The sequence below is a fragment of the Ciconia boyciana genome, chromosome 4 (genome assembly GCF_034638445.1).
Source record: "Ciconia boyciana chromosome 4, ASM3463844v1, whole genome shotgun sequence".
NCBI lineage: Eukaryota > Metazoa > Chordata > Aves > Ciconiiformes > Ciconiidae > Ciconia > Ciconia boyciana.
The window spans coordinates 54,339,032-54,358,331 of NC_132937.1; the positions used below are offsets into that span (position 1 = coordinate 54,339,032).

A 19,300-nucleotide genomic window follows, 5' to 3' on the forward strand; every position below is an offset into this window, starting at 1 on the left:
TGCTTGTTTTCTTAAATTCACTACTATGCACGAGGTCAGGAAATGGTGTGGTTTTAATAATACTTCTGCTGGTATATATGTAGGGGTGAAAGTTGCTTTCATTTCCTTTTTGCTTTTGATGGCATGTGACCCCACTGTTACAGTCTTGAACACTGGTCAGCCCCTTAGCTCTTAGAAGTATTTGCACAACTGAGAAATTCTTCAGTCTTTAAATATCTTCCTGAGAATACTTGTAAACATATTAAATTGAACTGCTGGAATTGTCTGATTAATATGGTTTTCCTTCTCAAAAGCTGCCAGCTGACAAATGTTTCTGGAATAACTTCAAATTCTTGGATTTTACTTAAGATGCATGAAATTGAAATAAAACTGAACTGAAACTTCCATTCGAGACTGCTTTGTTAATATTCTCTTCTGATTAATGTAAGGCAGTGATGTGAAGAGTTCATGTAGACTCTTTATGCACAGTGAAGGTGGCCTGACAGCTGCTGCCATGGTAGTTGTTTGCTTTGTGTTTGGGTGGTTTTGTGGTTGTTTTTTTGTATTTGTATTTTTTTTTTTTTATTTTAAATTTATGAAGTAGGTAACCCAATAAAAAGAGCAAAATACATGTTATTCCAGAAGATTATCTAGTTTAGAAGTAATTTGAATAGCATGTACTTTCTCTATGTGTGACTTCAACCAGTAAGTAGTATATTAAAACTAATGTTGCAACTTGGAAATACTGGTATTAGGCCAGTTTTGAACCTGAGATTACACATTGTTTTAAATGTAGCAAAAGTGTGATGATCAGACTCTTTACAACTGAAACCATTATTGAAGGCAAGAGTATTGTCCTCCACGACTAGCTGAATAAATTTATATGGCAGCCTGGTAGCTACATCGATATACCCCCAACTCATGTGATTTCTTTGCTTTATTAAAGTATTCTAAGACTGTAGTTCACGTATATCATCAATACTATGACAAGATGCACGTTTGTTCTGTGGAATCAGTAATATTTGCATATTCCAGTTTAAAGATGGACAGTAGTATTTAACTAATGTGGGAAGTTTAATGGTATATGTTTTTTTGAAAGTTCTGAGAATTATTGGATCTGGAAAAAGACCTTTTTTTTTTTTTTTTTTTTTAGCTTATACACATGACTTTATGAAGTTTTCAAATACATACTTACTAGTAGTCTGTCAAACATTTAACCAAGGGTATTTTCAGACAGTGAAAGATATATTGCGTGGTTATTTTTTATTTTAAAATAAAGTTGTGGTGGACCACATGTGGGAAGCTTCAGGTCCCAAAATACGAAGTTTTAATGTGTTACCTTTATCCTAAATCTTACCAGGTATTGTAAAGATGAAAACTTATTTGAAGGTAGCAAGTACTCTGTACATACTGCAGAGAATCAAGCAAATGGAACCATTGCTTATTTGGGTGTGGAATGTGAGATAAAGTTTGCCCTATTGTAGCATCGATGCATTAAAAATATGCAGTGATCTATGGTTTGACTTCCACGTTTCTTCACGTGGTCACTTCCTAATAGCTTTATGTTTGGCAAAGATTGGAGTGTAAAGTTGTAGCTCATTTAGCTGCTGTGAAGCTGCGAAGGATCTTGCTTTTTTTGCTAAGAATATGGTGATCTAAACTAGTGATCTGGCTAAAAATTCCAGATACTGTGTGAATATTGCTGTATGGCCATGTAAGATATATTCTGCTTTCTAGGAGTACAGTCAACTGTAGTTATTATTTCTTCTTTTTCTGTGGAATGGAGTATTATTTTGTCTTCCCCCTCCCTTAAGGAATGTTATTCAAACTATGAATGTAAATCATTACTGTGTTTGGGTTTTTTTTCTGTAAAAATTCATCTAGGAAACAGACTTCTGTCTTCTGTTCTTTTCCAACAACATTTCTTAAAAAAAAAAAAAAAAAAGCAAGCTTGAAATGACTTTGCAGACATTTTAGAGATGGAAATAATTTCTAAGAAATTATTTCTAATTCTAAGAAATTCTTCTAATTCTAAGAAATAATTCTATTTCTATTTCTAAGAAATAATTTCTAAGAAATTATCACGTATCATGTGTGCAAGCAATTTAAAGCATTCTTTGCATTTAATTTTCATTGATAGTGCAGGATTCCTACTAATTCTATAACTAAATGCTTTTCGGTGTGGCTTGATTTTATTTTTCCATAACTATGATTTGTTCCCACAGAGATTTCCTGTAATATTTAAATATTTCTGAACAGTTTCTTTGCCTCAAATCATGCATGACAAAAGGCAGTATATAAAATGCACATTAGAATGTTGCAAAGATGATGTAAGGTGCTAACGGATGGACAATTTCTATGAATTTGTCTAAGTAAATTCATATATACTTGAACGCGCATAATATTTTGTTTCCTTCCTGTCTGCAGAGTTCTATATGAAGGGAAGGAACGCATCATTGCAGGCTGCGAAGTGATTCAGGCTACTCCTTATGGTCGTTGCGCTAATGTTAACAACAGTTCAGCTTCTTCTCAACGGATCTTTATCACATATCGAAGGGCTCCTCCAATACGACCTCAAAATTCATTGGCAGTGACGGATATCTGTGTTATTGTGACCAGCAAAGGAGAAACCCCTCCTCATACGTTCTGCAAAGTTGATAAGAATTTAAATTGTGGTATGGTAAGTATTTAAAAGCTTGAGTCTCTCTTTTTCTTTTTGTGGTTCCCCCCCGCTTAAATCCAACAAACAAACCCAGAAGAGTAGCTCTTTGAACTTTTCTTAGCACTATTATAATTGTGTTCTATCACTATATCATAATTCTTTCATTCTATAGACCACGTGTGAGACTTCAGTTTTGTAGGTTTTGTTGCTCTGATTCCTGTTGGTGTTAGGAATTACTTCTTCATACTGATTGCTCACTACTTCAGTTTGCGTATTCATGTCTAGGTGCTATTTAGGAGTAATGCAATGCCTTTTTTTTTTTTTTTTTTTTTTAAATTATTATTATACCGCCACGCCCCCGGCGATGCTGGCACTCAGGATGAATCACAAACACTTTTTTCTTAGCTATTAATAATGCCTATGTTACTAAGACATGTCAGAATGATAATTACTGCTTACAGTTTGCTTACAGTTTCTTCATGTACTTTTTTTTCAGTCAGTTTGCTTTCATTTAGACGGTTTTGCATTTAGTTTACTCAGGCTGAAATAAGTGATTTTTTTTTTTTGAATGGTAGAGTGTATTTAGACAAACTGCAAAAACACTATGTAAATAACCAGTTTATGGAAGTACGATAAGAGCTTCAAATGATGATGTTTAGAATTTCACTTCCACTGATGAGGTTCCCATAAGAGTCTCCTTTTAAATAACCAAGAAAATGTGAAGCTGCGAATGATCTGCTTCACTTTTCCCTGTTCTTCTGTTGGAGTAAGTTAGAGTAGTGTGGTGGTGTGATTATTTTATGTAAATTCTATAATCTCTAAAAAATGTGAGGAGGGTGAATTCTCAATTTGATGATTTACATGCACTCAGCAGCCAACCAGTCATTTTATTCTGTAATGCTTTTTATTTAAATGTCTGCTTTGTTTGTAAGTGGGAGTATATTCAAATGCTTATACTTGATTTCTCTGCTGCCTGTTGTCATCTTTGCTGGTTCTAAGATGAAACTTGTGTCTTCCAGTGGGGTTCCAGCGTATACCTTTGTTACAAGAAATCTGTGCCAGCTTCTAACTCTTTAGCATATAAAGCTGGTAAGTAATTTTAGAAGCAGACACTCTAAACATGCTAACAGAAGGATCTGAATGCCTTGTTGAGATCAAATAATAATTTTAAAAGCTTAAGTGCTGTCTGTCAGAATTCTGTTCCTAGAGCATGTCAGTTGAAATCAACTCCTATAATGCCTTCTTTGCTCGCCTCACTTTTTCCCAGGCAAAAAAAAAAGCACCTTAATAGGAATAGCATTGTTCTGTATTAATTTAGTTCTTATCATGACAGGTTTGGTAGCTTAGGAGCTTTAGTGGAAAGCTTAGCAAGCATTTCAGATGTAACAAAAGACTTCATATTTCTTGTGTTGGTGATGATGTAGAAGGAGTAATTAAAAATTCCATTCATCCTTTCTGATTTCTTTTTATGTCTCACAGCTAATGCAACATCTTCCATTTAATTTGAAAGTTAAATGTTTTTCTTCCCTTCAGTTCCACAACTATTCACTTGTTTCTTATTTGAGGAGAGTGAAAAATATTCTGAACAATAAATGACAAAAAGTCTTTTCTTTTAAGTCTGGCTTTTATAAGTTTTTTAATGCGTTGCTACAGATTTATTTTTTTTTCTGAAGAAGTCCAAAAAAACTTTTGAAAGAGTTTCTACTGAGCACTGAGTGCACCCACTTCCTTTGAAAGGAGTAAACTACCAAGTAGAAGTGGAAAGCATAGATAATGAAGTCAGTGTACCATAAAATAAACTAGATGAACAGCAATAGTAAACCAATGCTTGTGTGCCTATTTTCTACCAGCAAGAGTTAAATATATTTCTAAAAACTGAATAAACGATTTGTTTAAATTGAACATATTGACTGATCAGCAGAAAATGTGGACAGTCAGCTAGTTCATCCTATTTTCAGTGGAGGTATTGCTGCTGTTCTTACAGTAGATAAATTATCACTTTCTTCATAGGAATTTCTCTGTAATAAAAGAAATGGCACATTTAAATAGCACAGGTAATTCCGAACTGGTTTAAAGTAAAAATCTTCACTAATTAGTTTTTACTATGTACTGGTTTTTGAGCAGTTACCAAAAGGGAGTGCTTCAGTATTCATACACAATTTTTAAATGGTTGTTACTTGGATGACTTAGTCTTACTGTCACATGAGAGACTTTCTTCTTCTGCAGGTGTAATCTTCAGTTATAAAGTCCAGATAAACAACAGACTTTGCTGTATATTGTGGAAAACATATTGCTTACATTATTTAGGGTGTGCAGAGCAAATGTACTTACTTTTCCTTCTCCCATTCTGAAGGCTTAATTTTCAGGTATCCTCAAGAGAACTATGAGTCATTTCCACTGTCAGAATCTGTACCTCTCTTCTGCCTTCCTATGGGAGCTACTATTGAGTGCTGGGACCCTCAAACCAAATACCCACTACCAGTGTTCTCAACATTTGTACTGACCTGCTCTTCTGCAGAAAAGGTATGGCTCCACACAGTGACTAGTTTTTGCTTTTAGTTCACATGGCTGCTATGGAGATAAATAGGCATTGTTTCTTCTGTATTTGAGAAATACTACAAAATAAATTGTTAAATACTTCCCTTATAAAATAGTATTTCTTAGGCCTTCATATAAGATGGAAGTAAACCAAAACAGGAAATAGCTGGGAGAGTATATGCTGTTTAGTCACGTGTAAGCTGAACCATACACTTCAAACCAAAACTCACAGCGCGTGGATTTCCCCGTTCTTTCAAGTAAGAACTTTCTGGGAATTGAAATGTGGCCTACATGTTAAAGAGATGTTCACTTATCACATGTGTTAGCAATGTTTAAGTTGTTATGGTTTTCCTATGGTTACCTTAAAAGACACTTCTGTGTGAATTTGTGTAATTGGGCTCTGTAGGTATCTATGTGCGTGAATAGGAAAATAGTTATCAGAAAACAGCAGGGTCGGGAGAGGAAAAGTGTGTGCTGAGAGGTAGCATGTGAAAGGCTCTGAAGAACTGATGAGCTCCAGAGACCAGTGATCCTGTTGAATCTATCACTTCATGTGAATTCAGAACACCAGCCATTTGCTGAATCTGTGTAAGGCCACCAGCACACAGGGGCACCAAAAAATGTGTTGCATAACTCAGCCCACATGTGAGAAGGCAGTGTCTGCTATACACAGACAGAGAATACAGGATTATAGGTACACCTCATGAAGCAAGGGAGCCCTTGTTTGGGGTTGGTTTCCCAGCTCTTGCTTCAGCTTGCCAACTGTGTGTGTGTGTGAACTGCATGAGGGAATAAGTGATTGTAATGTGTGATTAGCGCTCTGTGACTAATAAACAGCAGTTTGGCTCTATTAGTGATAACAGCTCAACTTCTACTCTGCCTCAGTCCCCTGTCAGGGAAATTTATATACTTCTCCATTTCCAAACAACAAAAAAAGTCTTTCTCCAATATATTAATACTTCTTTTGCAAGGAGGAATCCAGTAGCTGCCAGTATTTTTCTCAGAGAGAACGTATACTATGGTATCCATCTTTCCCTGTTCTCCTTTTGCTAAACTTGCCAGAATAATTTAGTTAATTATGAAACTCTGACAAATAGGGAAGAAATACTAGAAAAGGTTGGTAGCTGTTCAGCTTGATAAAATGAGTGAAGTCAAAGCTAAAATAATTTATTGTTTAGTGTGATAATGATAGGGGGATTTACTGAACAAAAGTATTGCATGAGGGGCTTTTTTGACCATAATGGTTAATGGATAGGGTTTTGTTAGAGCACGCAGTTTGGTTCCTTCCCTTTCAATTTACTGAGTATGAATATTTCATTGAGGAAAGTGCAATGAAAAAGGGAAGGAGAGGCACAAGAGTCCAAAGCATTTCATTTATAAGGATACTTTGTGTATAACATAAATGAAAAGTCATTTCACAAGCTACCAGCAAAAGCACTATAGTGTGTGTGCAAACACCAAAGACTTAAGGACACTTCGAAAGTTCTAACCCAATCTCCCGTTAAATACTGGGTCTGCTCAGCTGTTTTTCTTCATCTTTTAGGTTTATGGTGCTGCTATTCAGTTTTATGAGCCTTATCCCCGGGAGCTGCTGACAGAAAAACAACAATTGCAGCTGGGTCTCCTGACAGCTGTAGAGAGGAAAGTGGTTACTTCCAAGTCCATCAATTCCAACAAATGCATCTGCCTTCTCTCACACTGGCCTTTCTTTGAAGCATTTAGAAAATTTCTTATGTTCATCTACAAACTCTCTGTCTCTGGACCTCATCCTCTTCCCATTGAAAAGTATGTAAAACATTTTTCAAGTTAATGTGGGAAGGTAGTTATATCAGCTCAAGAAGTCATGTGATTTATAAGTCACACTTACTTAGTTGGTATATTTACTCCATCGTCTTGCTTGCACTGTGTAGCTTATGTTGTACTGATAGAAATTATTGCTGCTTCTGTTTAATAGTAGTGGCTCTTGCAGTGCCAGGAAAGTGAGCTGGATTTTACTGTGGCTTTTCTGTTAGAATATGTCACGCCTGTTTACTTTTCTCTTAACTACGTGAAACACAGAAAATGGCTGAGCTATAAGATACTTGCTAACATTTGCAGTCCTGCGTTTTAGGTTAATAAATATAAGCTCAGGGACTCTGTGCATTAGCAATAAATATCTGTGTCTGTTTCCAAACACTGCAACTAATGCAGATTTTGTGTGTGTGTGAACTCAGTAGAGGATGCTTTTCATGGTCCTAAAAGTTTGTTGAAATATGATGTTACCTTCAAAACTGTATTAGACGTCTGGCAGTGAAGTATATAGTTTCTCTTAGCTAAGCCTTGTTAGAAACTCTGTAGAATGCGGTTAGGCTGCCTGGGATTTTAAGTGGCTCGCCTAAATGCCAGTGTGTTCTTATCTTTTGCATACATATCTGAAGCTGCTAGTATTAATATTAGTGCATGAAATGTGAGTGAATGAAGCGTCTTTGTTTCCATTTGCATAAATAAGCTCTTAAACTTATCAAAACAGTAAATAAATCTTAACAGTCTTTCTAAAACATGGTACCATAGTAATTCCAAAATGTGATTAACATTGTTTTCAGTCCCTGATTAGTCCCCAGTGCTGGTTTTCTAATATCTTTCTTGTCTTCTTTTCAGGCACATATCCCATTTTATGCACAATATACCTTTCCCTTCACCACAAAGGCCAAGAATTCTTGTGCAGGTAAGCAAAACATTTGCTTCCACTTTTAGTTACAATAATGGCAAACCCTCTTTCTTGTTTTTGAAAACCTGTCTTCTTCCTTTTAGGCTTTTTACTCAGCTTTGAATACCCATCTGCTGGAAGGGAGAGGGGAGGAGATGGGTGGGTTGGCCTTCTCTTTCATTGATATAAACCTGGGGTAACCTGGCAAAGGAAACTATTTCAGACTTCAGGTGGTGCGGACGGCAGCAGTGTCCTGCTTGCACTTTTGAAATTTCTGCCATATATTACCCTTTCGTTTCATAGGCACTATTTGCATTACCTCAGCGGGGGGGTTGTTTGTCTTCTTTCTTTCTCCCACGTGTCCACCCACTACTGTGGGTCAAAGCTTAGTCCCCCAGGGCACTGCCTCTTGTGCTTCTCTGTTTAATCACCTAGCAGCAGTTACACGTTCAACACTGAGTCACAGGCAATTTCCTGTAACTTCTGAGAATCGTTTCAGTGACTAATACAAGCTCTGTTGACCTAGTGAACACAAGTCCCAAAGATTGTCTCTGATTTGCATCTCTTGCATGACATTGTGACTCTGTCTGCCAGGCAGTTTATGAGACTATGGATATGCGTTTGGGTTGGAATATTATATTGTATTAACTTTGGAGTTGTTCATATCAATCCAATACTGCTTTATGTGTTTCAGCTTTCTGCCCATGATGCATTAATATTGTCTCAGCCAGTTTCTACACCGTTGCCATTAAGGTATCATTATTAATGCTTTAAATGTATACTACTTGAAAAATGTATGCTACTTGAGGCAAATAGGAATGAGTCTTAAAAGGAAGCCAAACATTACTGAAGATTGTCGAAACTGTAATTATTGGATCTTATAAACAGAAAGCTCAATACGCATTTATAATATTGTACAGTGTTGTCTTTTTGACATAGACCTGTCCCTTGTGGAAGAATAATATCACTAATTATCCCGAAATAAAGATTAATTGCCATATTATTGTAGGAACTCTGAAGAAAGAAGCAGCAGGCTGTGAGGAAAAAAAAATAAATGTTTAAATATCTTCTATTTCCAGAACCTGTGTAATAAGCGAATTTTTTTTTTTTTTAATAGCATATATAGACTGTTTGTTATCTTGTTTTTTTCCCTTTTCGGGTACAGGAGAGACATTTACATCAGACAGTTATGTGAAATCAGTCAATGCACAAGTGTGCAAATATTTTGGAAATTCAAACTTATACCTGAAAATTCATGTTTGTGGTTGAAGGTTGATGCAGTCTTTTGTGGATACTGCCTGCATCTTCTGGGCTGGAGCTCCCTATGATTGTGACATGGGGTTTTGTTTGGATGGTTTTGTTGATTTTCGGTTTGTTTTTAAGTTAAAAACCAAAATATTCTCCCTTTTTTTACCCCTCCCCCCATCATATAATATTCTGTATGCAGAAGGATCCCATGTTTAATCACATCTGTTACACAGCCTCTTAAGTGAAAAATTGCAGCCAGCCACCAAACTGCAAAGTAACATGTAAAGCACTTTTCTAAGGACAGTATTTACACCCCTGTGCTCTTACAGGTGTCATTACAATTCCTAAATGCCTACAGTCCGAACAAATGAAATGGAGTCTAAATTGTAGAAGCTAAAGGCATGTTGCTATCAGAATGATGGACTGATTTCACTTGACTAGTATTAAAATTTGATGCTGTGATTCTAAGATCAAATGGATACTCTAGTTCATTATTTTTGCCTGAGGTAACCCATCATATGAAACTACTGGCGTTATTTGTGCTAGGATTAGTTGTTAACCAGTTAGATCTGTTTTACTGTTACAAAGACAAGGTGCCTCTGCATATATGACAGAGAGTGCCATAAACAACACAAACTCAGCAGTAGCATGGTATAGCATAGGTTTCTTTACCAACAGAATTTGAATTTAGGTTTCTTTGTGGCCGTACAAGTCTAATAGTGAGGTGATAGCTACTGGATAGATAGGTAGATCTTTGATGTGTGGTAATATTAGCACCATTCAACTAGTTGGTCCCAAACAGTTGTCAGGAGTTTTGATGGTAGTGACTTTTTTTTTTTTTTTTAATTTTAAAATCCTGTAACATTCTTATTCTCTTCCTCCTTCCCACCCACCCCTTAGTGGAGCAAACTTTAGCACTCTGCTCATGAATCTTGGACCGGAAAACTGTGCCACTCTGTTACTCTTTGTATTACTAGAAGGCAAGATCCTCCTCCATTCTCTTAGACCAGCTGTGTTGACAGGAGTTGCTGAAGCTGTAGTAGCTGTAAGTACAAAGTGTTCTGTACAGTGAGAGAAATCAGTTCAAACTCCACAGTTGTTACAAGGCTTTTTAAAGTTAAAATGATTGATGCACTAAATGATCATTTTTCCCAGCGATAGCATTTAATTAAAGTGCCCTAGCATGTCTTATTATTATAACTATTAGAATGATCAACATTTTTGCATAGATAACTAAGAGATATGCTGTAAATAAGTGGTCAAACGTGAAGACTCTTTTCTGACAGTGTTACAAGGCTTTTAGCAGTTTCATTTCGACTTGCTGCATGTAACTTCTTGAGTTTTATTGTACAGTGTCTGTTGCCTTGTTTTAATGCATTGTTTCCATTTAATTTTTCCTTCAGATGATATTTCCATTTCAGTGGCAATGTCCGTATATCCCCCTCTGTCCTTTGTCTCTGGCCACCGTACTCAGTGCACCTGTTCCATTTATTGTTGGAGTTGATTCACGATACTTTGATCTGTATGATCCACCACAGGATATTGTGTGCATTGACTTAGACACAAACATGGTGTACATGTAAGTTCTATGGAGTTTTTACATCTATCTGTAGATGGAGAGATTGCTGAAATGCTCAGGAGATAAAACTATTAAACACTGTTTTATCCAATGTGGTTAGTTTCTTACTGTCCTTTGTTCTTTTTCTCATTTCTAATGCTTCATAGCAAATTAAAACTTACTAAGTTAAGGGTCAGCATTTGGCACTGCCTATAAAAATGTGATGCAGATGTTGCTATAAATTTAGTAACAATGCTAATGCATTCTGGTTTGGTTTTCCACTTCTAGTACTGCTTATTAGGGAAATGGGACAAAAGCTTTGTTTGGCCTGTGTTCACTGACTATTGATATGAACATGAGCAATTCAGGACCCTTCATGACAGCTTTTGATGCTGTCTTGCACTCGGGTCACTTTATGTTAGTGTTAATAAATAAATTTTTCTCAAGTTATGATGGCCAAATTTTTGGTGAGATCAATCAAGCAAAATTTGGTGTCTTGACTACATTCAATCTAAAATATTCTCACTTAATAATATGTTTTTAATGCTTTTCTTGAATTGAAGGTGTTGCATGAAGAGTTTCTTCGCACCTTCTTGAGGAGAGGCTAATTTAGAGTAACTCTTCTGTTTTTCTGTAATATATGTAAATGAGAGTACAAATAACTGAATTGAAAATTCAGTTGTTTCAGGTGTTTAATTTAGTAACTTTATGAATTACCTTTCCATTTTAAATTAATTAGATCATAAATGGAAAGAGGCATCTAAGCTAGTTAAAGATGAGGGTGAACATCACTAAACAAAGTGCACATCTTTTCTCTGTGAAAATACAGTTTTACTTTATTTCAAGTCACTTTTAAACTCTTGACTTTTGTTTTCACTAACTTGAGTTAGAAGTAGTCATTTGATCTGTGTGTCAGTTGAATGCTTTCTTGATTTTCATTGTGTCAAAAGGACCCTTCCTCTACTGAAGCAAATGTTTCTTTTACATTACTGAAATGCTCTTTTATTAGTAGTATCAAAGGAAATAGTACACAGTGGAGTAGATTGTATTTGTTTTTTTTCTCCATCCCCTAGGTCCCCATTAAAAACCCTGCAAAAAGCATTTTCATCACTGTATATCAAAGTATTATGCCACCAAAAGAATAATTATAATAGGTGTTGTGAAAGAAGAATGTATTGAAGAAACTCAAGGAAGATAACTTGCTTATATGAAGATATTTGCAGTGAAAAATACCTGAATGTTTTTGTTGATAAGTAGAATGGAAGTTGAAGACTGGGTTGCAGAAAAATGAAGGAAATAAACAGGGGATTTAGCAGGGAGATAAGGATGTCACGATTCTGTTGGGATAACTGCTAGAAAGACCAAGTACCAACCTTACTTGGATTGGTTACTGAACTGAAAATCTACCAGTGGCTGACCTCTTATGAGGCACTCAAGTGGAAAGATTTTTGCACCTTTTCTTTTACTGTCTTATAAGTCCATTTCTCTTTCAATAGTCAACTGATGTTTTTCTTTTTTGCTGCCCATTTTGCATATATCTCATCTGTACCACTTATTTGACTTCCAGAGGAATTTGACATCTGTAACATTTGAGTTAGGTAAATGTGAGATGGTGGTACCTGCATTATAAAACTTTTTTAACCTGGAAATGAGGATATTTTTCAATTTTGGAGATGTGTTGGTAAAACCAAATCTCCGTAAAGCACTTTGTGTTGAAAATCCTACAGAATTCTAAAATACTACTTTATTAGTGAGTAAGGTTTAATGTTCCATTTAATTTTATCCACATCTCTTTCTGCCCCTCTTTATTTCTGTGGCAATGATGCTTTTTTTTTTTTAGATGTAAAAGCATTTAACAGCACTGTTGCTAACTTTGAAAGACTGCATAATAGAATAACATTTGAAAAATTCAATGTTTTCTAGTACATCAGTCTGTCCGTCTAGTGTCTTTTTAGAGCAAGTTTGCTGCTATCTTCCTTATGATAGCCTGAAGCTTTATTTACTGCCAAAAAATACTGAAGGCCTTTTATTGATTCAGCATCTTCCTTAATGCCTTTTTTTGGATGTTTTCAACTATCTCTGTGAAAGTAACACTGAAAGCTGGTTAAGGAAAGTAGCCTTTTTAGGGCAAAGATTTGAGAGTTTGTTTTATTTTTATAGCAGGACTTTTTTCCTTGCATTTTTGGAACAGTACCACTTACATTGTTTATAGGCATGCCATTATGGTGGGGAAAAAAATGGGCAAAGGCATCCGTAAGCATGCGTTTTTTTCTTTAACTCCTGAAACCTTGGCTTCCTTCCTAAGATAGTTCTGTGTTGATGACAATTGAGCAAATAATAATTGAACACACGTTTCACTGATGCAAAGTGCAAAACAAGCAGTGACAGCATCAGCTCGGATGGTAATAACTGATTAGGCCTTGTGGCCACAAGGTTTGTTGTACTCCCCGTTACAGCAATTCTCCTCCACCTTCTGCCTTCCAGAAAGAGGTGTAGGAGTTCTCAGGATTTACTCCCTACTCTCTCTCTCTTCATATCCAACTGCTTAAACAAGGTCTGGCATTGTACCCATTGTCCTTCTAACAAAGATGAGCATCCCTTTAGGCCAATTTATCCCATTGCTTAATCAACCACATAATTTTCAAACTGGGAACTGAATTCCCAATCTTCCTAGACCCTGCTAGCCTGTGGTTGGAGCTGGAACTGAAATTACCATAGACATGTTACAGTGTACCATATGACCGTAAAGCTACCAGACTGGTCTTCCAGCACTTTGCAGTAACAAGTACATGTTGTATTCCAAACTGCCTTTATTTGTATCAGTAGCAGTATGGCAGGTTTATGGTAGTATAGACTTTCCATAGTAACCACATACAGATTAGCGTGCTTAAATTATATTAACAAGACTGATAAAAATTCTGAAAGGGAAACCAGCTAAGTGAAACTTCAACTAAAAAGGCTAAATCAAATCTTATGCAGATCCTCCTTACAGATGAGAAAACTCTACTCATAACTCAATTTATACTGTTCTGTATCTGAGGAAATGAAATTCTGAGTTATGTCACTCCCATTTTTTTATTTTTGACAAACAGGGACAGTTGGCAAGATTTCTTTTCAAAATAATTTCTTTTTTTTTAGTTACTACATTCTGAAAATGAAGCAACTTAGGGCTGTAGAAGCTATTCTTTTTTATATGGTCTGTATTTTATATACCCTTTTTATCCCTCCGTTGTGTTTTAGATCAGATGATAAGAAGAGCACCAACTGGAAGCAGTTCCCTAAGAAGCCGTGTAAAAGTCTGCTCAGCACCTTAAAGAAACTGCACCCACAGCTGGCAGCAGGTGAAATATATAAAATAAAATGGGAAGGGGTAAGAACAGAAACTGCCTAAAGCAGGGAAAGTAAATATTCAAAGAAAACTACTAAATTTTCTGATACACACCTACAAGTCTTAATTATAATTAGTATATAAATGTAAGGATTTCCTTCTATCATATGTGGTGTGAATTATTTTTATGGACTTTTATTTTCTTTGCTGTGACTTCTTAAAATTAGAGGTTTTTGTTCAGCTTTTACTCATGATTAAATTATATTTAAACAAAGATTCAGCTAAAACACGTTTGGGTCAAAACAATATTCACAGTTCTGATCAAAAATAATAGAGGAAATGGGGATATGGGTAAAATAATGTTGAATATCTTGACTGTTGTGCAGATACTGCTGAATATCTCAGGTAATGACTTTTCTACAAAAACAATTGAGTAGCTAAATTTTGACGAAGTATTTTGTCAAAAGAAAAAGAAAAATGACCATCTTCAGCTTAATGACTTGGACAGGTGAGAGCAAAGTTGTAGCTGACCTAACAGTTTTCAGGTATTGCTTCTTTCTGACTGTAGATAGGCTCTTTAAGGTAAGCTGGTTCAGAGTATGTTAAGTTGCATCATTATGGAGAAGGAGACAATGATAGCCTCATAGGTATACAAGATATATAAAATTGGTAAACTATGGAAACAGAAAAGTGCATTAATTAAGAGGTAGGTGTTCTTGCCTCAATTTTCTATAATTTTTTTTTTTTTTTCAGATAGCCTTTACTTCATCTGTTAGAAAACCTCAACTTTTCTTTTGTATCAGCAGGGTATGTCATGCAATCTACCTAATACAGAACGACTTCCTAATTTTAACTCAAGCAAAACCAGTGGTCTTTCTTAGATAGATAGTTTTTCTATTTTGGCAATATTATAATAGATATGTTATGATATTTATTTATATTTATATATAAATATTTATATGATGCTAATTGATATTTTTGTTATAATAAAAAACGTGGAACTATAATTTTCAGTGTACCTGCTACTGTTTTTTTTTAAGAGTGCAAGAGTAAACTCTATGTCATCTACTCGTTTCTACACTTTGGTGCTCTAAAATGTTAGAATTTTGATTAGAAAAATAGTTTTAGGCCCTTTCTTTCTCGATGTGCAATCTTCAGAACAGGGAAAACATGGTCCTTTGTGTTTGTGTTGATATATTACTGAAAGACTACATTCATTTGGGTACGTGGTAACATTAACTCAGCTGAGATCTTCCTCGTTGTTTCATTTCCCAGAGGGCTGGATGAGTTAGAAAAACACATAATCAACTCTTGAGGTAACCTGCCTTTTATATGGGCCAGTACAATTGGAAAATAATCACAGGATTTCTAATGTTTGTCACTTCTGAATATGGGCAAGTAGAAAAAAGAAAAAAATCCATCTTCAGCATCTTGCAGCATCAGAAGTTACCTATTTGAATGCACTGAATTTTAATATAGGATTGTATGTGTTGCTCATTGCTAGTTCACAGGAAAACTCAAGAAGGCTCTGCAGTGGAGATGACTCCTATTGAGGCAGATTTTTCCTGGCAGAAGAAGATGATAGAACTCGAGATGGAGATCCAGGAAGCTTTTATCCGTTTCATGGCATCCATTTTAAAGGGTTACAGAACATACCTCAAACCAATCACGCAGGCGCCTTCAAATAAAGCAACTGCTGCTGATTCCTTGTTTGATCATCAAGGTGAGGGTGAGGCAAACCAGCTGCTTATAGCATTGGCAGTGTTACAACTTTAGGGTTGAGGAGCTGCTTAACTTTAAAAGGTCAAAGTTCCCTTTGGCTATACCATTCTTGGCAATATTTAAAATTGCAGTTGTATGAAGTTAAACTATTCAAAGTTGATTAGAACACGGATATATGCACATAGAACTGCAATTTTGCAATAACTCTGGTATTAGAAAAGCTGTCTTTCAGTAGCATGATGCCCTCTCTGCGTGGCATATTCTGGAAGGGCAGCTTTTGAGAATGAAAGAATATTTCTCAATTTGTACAGGGCAAAAATGCCAGAAGCCTGGTAATGAAGAGCAAAGTAATGTTCTTGATATAAATGGGAAGACAATAGAGAATGGGGCAGAGATCAGAAACATAACAAAACAGTTGTTGGCAAAGGTCATCTTATTTTCCTCATCTTATGCCCTTAACTTTTCAGATCTGTTCATGAGTTGAATGCTAGCTAAAATGTCACAGGTGTTTTTGTTTCGTATGTGGTGGTGGTGTTTTGGGGTTGTTTTTTTTGTTTGGGGTTGTTGATTTTTTTTTTTAATTACTGGAAGAGAGATTTGAGAAGAGATTTTTAGCCAAAGGTTCAGAAAGTCTTAATATTTTCAGGCTCATCACCTCTTAGGATAACATAATTTTTATTTTAGTATTGTTTTAACTGTTGGATACTTCTGCTTTTGTACAAGGTCATCATCTCCTTTTTCTTGCACAAAAAGTCAACAGACACAGTGAGCAGATTACATGGGGGTGATTGCTTGTCAAGTATTGTTAACTATGGTGAAAAATAATTATTAAATAAAAGCTGTATTTTAATCTTCTGAATGCAAGTAGTGATAAGTAGTTGTTTTTATTGATAAAGCCAATACTTTATGTATTAGCACTTTAAATATTTTATGTTCACACTGTATATGTTAATTTCTTATGGAACTCATAACTGGTATTTAGTTGTGTGTTCCTTTTTATAACCAGGATTTTTAAAAAGCAGAGACCGTGCCTATTCAAAGTTCTACACGCATCTCACCAAAACACAGATATTCAGCCGCTTTATTGAAGAGTGCAGTTTTGTGAGTGACAAGGATACTGGCTTGGCATTTTTTGATGACTGCATAGAAAAGGTGAAAACCACGTAGCAATACTATTAAATCATATGCTTCTGTTCCTTTTGTGTTATTGTCCTGGTTTTTAGTTGTAAAGGTAGATACCCTCTGCAGCAAGTGTTTTGAGGGATTAGAATTCTTGGTGGTTATTGCTGAGTCAGTTTCTTCCTTCATCTTCTTGCATGGTCATCCTTTTCTGTGTTGATGCAGGAAGCTTTCATTAAAGCCCGGTAGGACATCAAGCTATAAGATAATGTGAGAAATACCAGTAGCTGACACTTTAGCACAATGCCATCCGTCTCTTCCCTTTAAATGTTAATTACCCTCCCTCTACAGTGGAATTATCTATCAGTGGTCATCTGTGTTGTTGCGCTTTTTTACACAATTTAAACTTAAAACACCAAAACATGCCTAGTGCTCCACTTGTGGTCAAAACTGATTTATGTAGATAAGATCGCCTTTTGTTGCCTGTATTTTCTGTGAGAAAGACTTCTGTAACCCATTCACGTTTTTTGAAACAAAGTCTCTTCAGCATGGTTCTGGTCTGGTTATTGAGTTTATAGCTTAATCTGTAAAATGCCAAGCTCACAATATAAAAATCAGGAGCTAGAGAATTATATGTATTTTTTTAAGGTGTGTATATATATGATTCTTCCTGGACAGAACCTTCATTTTCATACCAGGTTCTTTTAGAATGAGTCTTTGATTCAGTATTGACTCTGATCAAATTAATACTTGTAAACAGACCACAAAATAAGTGTTTAAAAGTTTCTTTGCCTTTATTTTTCTTTCTGCTGAGTATGGGGCATGCATCTAGAGTATGCATCTGGAGTATACTTAATTTAATATTGTTAGAAATTTTATATTATTGCAGGTTGTTAATGTGTTGCATACTTAAAACATCATATTGAAAATATCTACAAAACAGCAGTTTCTTTCAATTAAACTAAATGAAAGCACTTTCCTTTGATAGATTTAGGATTTTGTGTATTTAGTAGATAATGTCAACAGATTGAAAGCACGCTGATTACTGCATTTTCTTACTTTCAGCAAAGGAAGCATTTGAAAAAGAGATTAATTCCTTCTACAGTAATATGAAAACTTAGTGTTTCTTATTTACTATTTCAGTAAATGACATGGCTTTAATAGAATTATTTAGGATTTTTTTTAAGTTGAGAAGAAACTCTGATTTTTTTATTTTTTTTCTTTTTCTCTTTTCCCAGCTCTTCCCGGATAAAGGAACAGAAAAAGGAGAGAAGGTACTTTGTCCTTCAAAATGTTTAGGGATACATGATCATGAAATAAAAATGGAAAGACAAGGCTGTGGACTTGATATATGAGTAATTAGAACAAATATAATTTATTTTATTTATTACATATATATAATCAAATACAGTATATAGTAAATATATTTTTTCGTATACTAACATAATGAATGTCAAAAAGGACATTTTTATCCCAAAGCCAAACTCAGTACTTAGAATACAAACTCTGTTTTCAGGTTGACGTAGATTCCATTGAAGATGCACGATTGATTGAGCTTGATGAATCACAAAAAAGTGAACACACAGTGTTCATAATGCCACCAGAACCTCCTGCTGATGATGGACAGGACCGAGTGCCAAAATACAGGTACAAGTTAAACAGCCACATGTAGTGAAACTAGAATGCTTATGATGCTAAGCAGGGCAGATGTTCCATCTTGGTGCAAGACTTGCCTTAATATAATGTTCAAAAGAATCTTTAAAAAGGTACGAACTGCCTGGATTCTGGTAAGTTTCTGAAGCTCTAGAAGTCAATGTATGGTGTGTGTGTATGTTTGAGGGCATGTGGATTTTGGTTTTAATTTTTCAGTAACTTCTTGCCAACTTTATAGTCATACTTCTCTACATGTATTCAGTGTCTTTCTTCCTGTTTGAACCATTTATGTGTATTTTGTAGCAACTGCAGCACACTTTGTTTCACAATGGGAATGACAGGGGGTGGGTAATGGATCTGCCCAGTACTATTGACCTGCAGCTGATGAACCAAAACCACAAAACACCCACACCACTTTTCAGATTTCTTTCATTCAGTGTTTTTCAGCCCTGGGTAGGAAGTGCAGAGTTTCAGACACTCTGGGTATGATTTTTTTTCTTCCTGTCTCTCTTGGAGGTCACGAAGGTTCTGTTTCCAACGGTTGTCCTTGTTAATCATCATCTGTGCTTCCCTGACCTTCATGATAATGGATGGCAGTCTGGTTCTTGTTTCCATTGTCTATAGAAATTTAATGTCCAAGGCATCTTCTTGTGATATCTTTGTGAATAAGACTTAAAGGATCTTGCTATCTTCTTCCCCCCCTGCCCTGGTTCTTTATTCTCCTGTTCATCAGTTCTTTGCACGCAAGTTGTCTTTGTATGGCTTTCCTGCTATCAGCAGGTATGTGAAAAGCTTTTCTTTTCTGTT

At 35.6% G+C, this 19,300-nt stretch overlaps 1 protein-coding gene across 8 annotated transcripts in view; it reads left to right on the forward strand.

The window, feature by feature from the left end:
- The window catches only part of DENND4C (DENN domain containing 4C), an 89,731-nt gene that overhangs the window by 39,036 nt on the left and 31,395 nt on the right, over positions 1 to 19,300 (forward strand). For all 8 annotated transcript variants that reach the window (XM_072858897.1, XM_072858900.1, XM_072858894.1 and 5 more), the window contains 13 exons: positions 2,407 to 2,659; positions 3,661 to 3,730; positions 4,995 to 5,164; positions 6,723 to 6,964; positions 7,817 to 7,883; positions 8,560 to 8,618; positions 10,014 to 10,158; positions 10,517 to 10,692; positions 13,912 to 14,012; positions 15,504 to 15,722; positions 16,728 to 16,873; positions 18,079 to 18,114; positions 18,357 to 18,487. In XM_072858897.1, the coding sequence (XP_072714998.1) occupies positions 2,407 to 2,659; positions 3,661 to 3,730; positions 4,995 to 5,164; positions 6,723 to 6,964; positions 7,817 to 7,883; positions 8,560 to 8,618; positions 10,014 to 10,158; positions 10,517 to 10,692; positions 13,912 to 14,012; positions 15,504 to 15,722; positions 16,728 to 16,873; positions 18,079 to 18,114; positions 18,357 to 18,487 (1,815 nt within the window). The remainder of the gene's footprint in view (positions 1 to 2,406; positions 2,660 to 3,660; positions 3,731 to 4,994; positions 5,165 to 6,722; positions 6,965 to 7,816; positions 7,884 to 8,559; positions 8,619 to 10,013; positions 10,159 to 10,516; positions 10,693 to 13,911; positions 14,013 to 15,503; positions 15,723 to 16,727; positions 16,874 to 18,078; positions 18,115 to 18,356; positions 18,488 to 19,300) is intronic.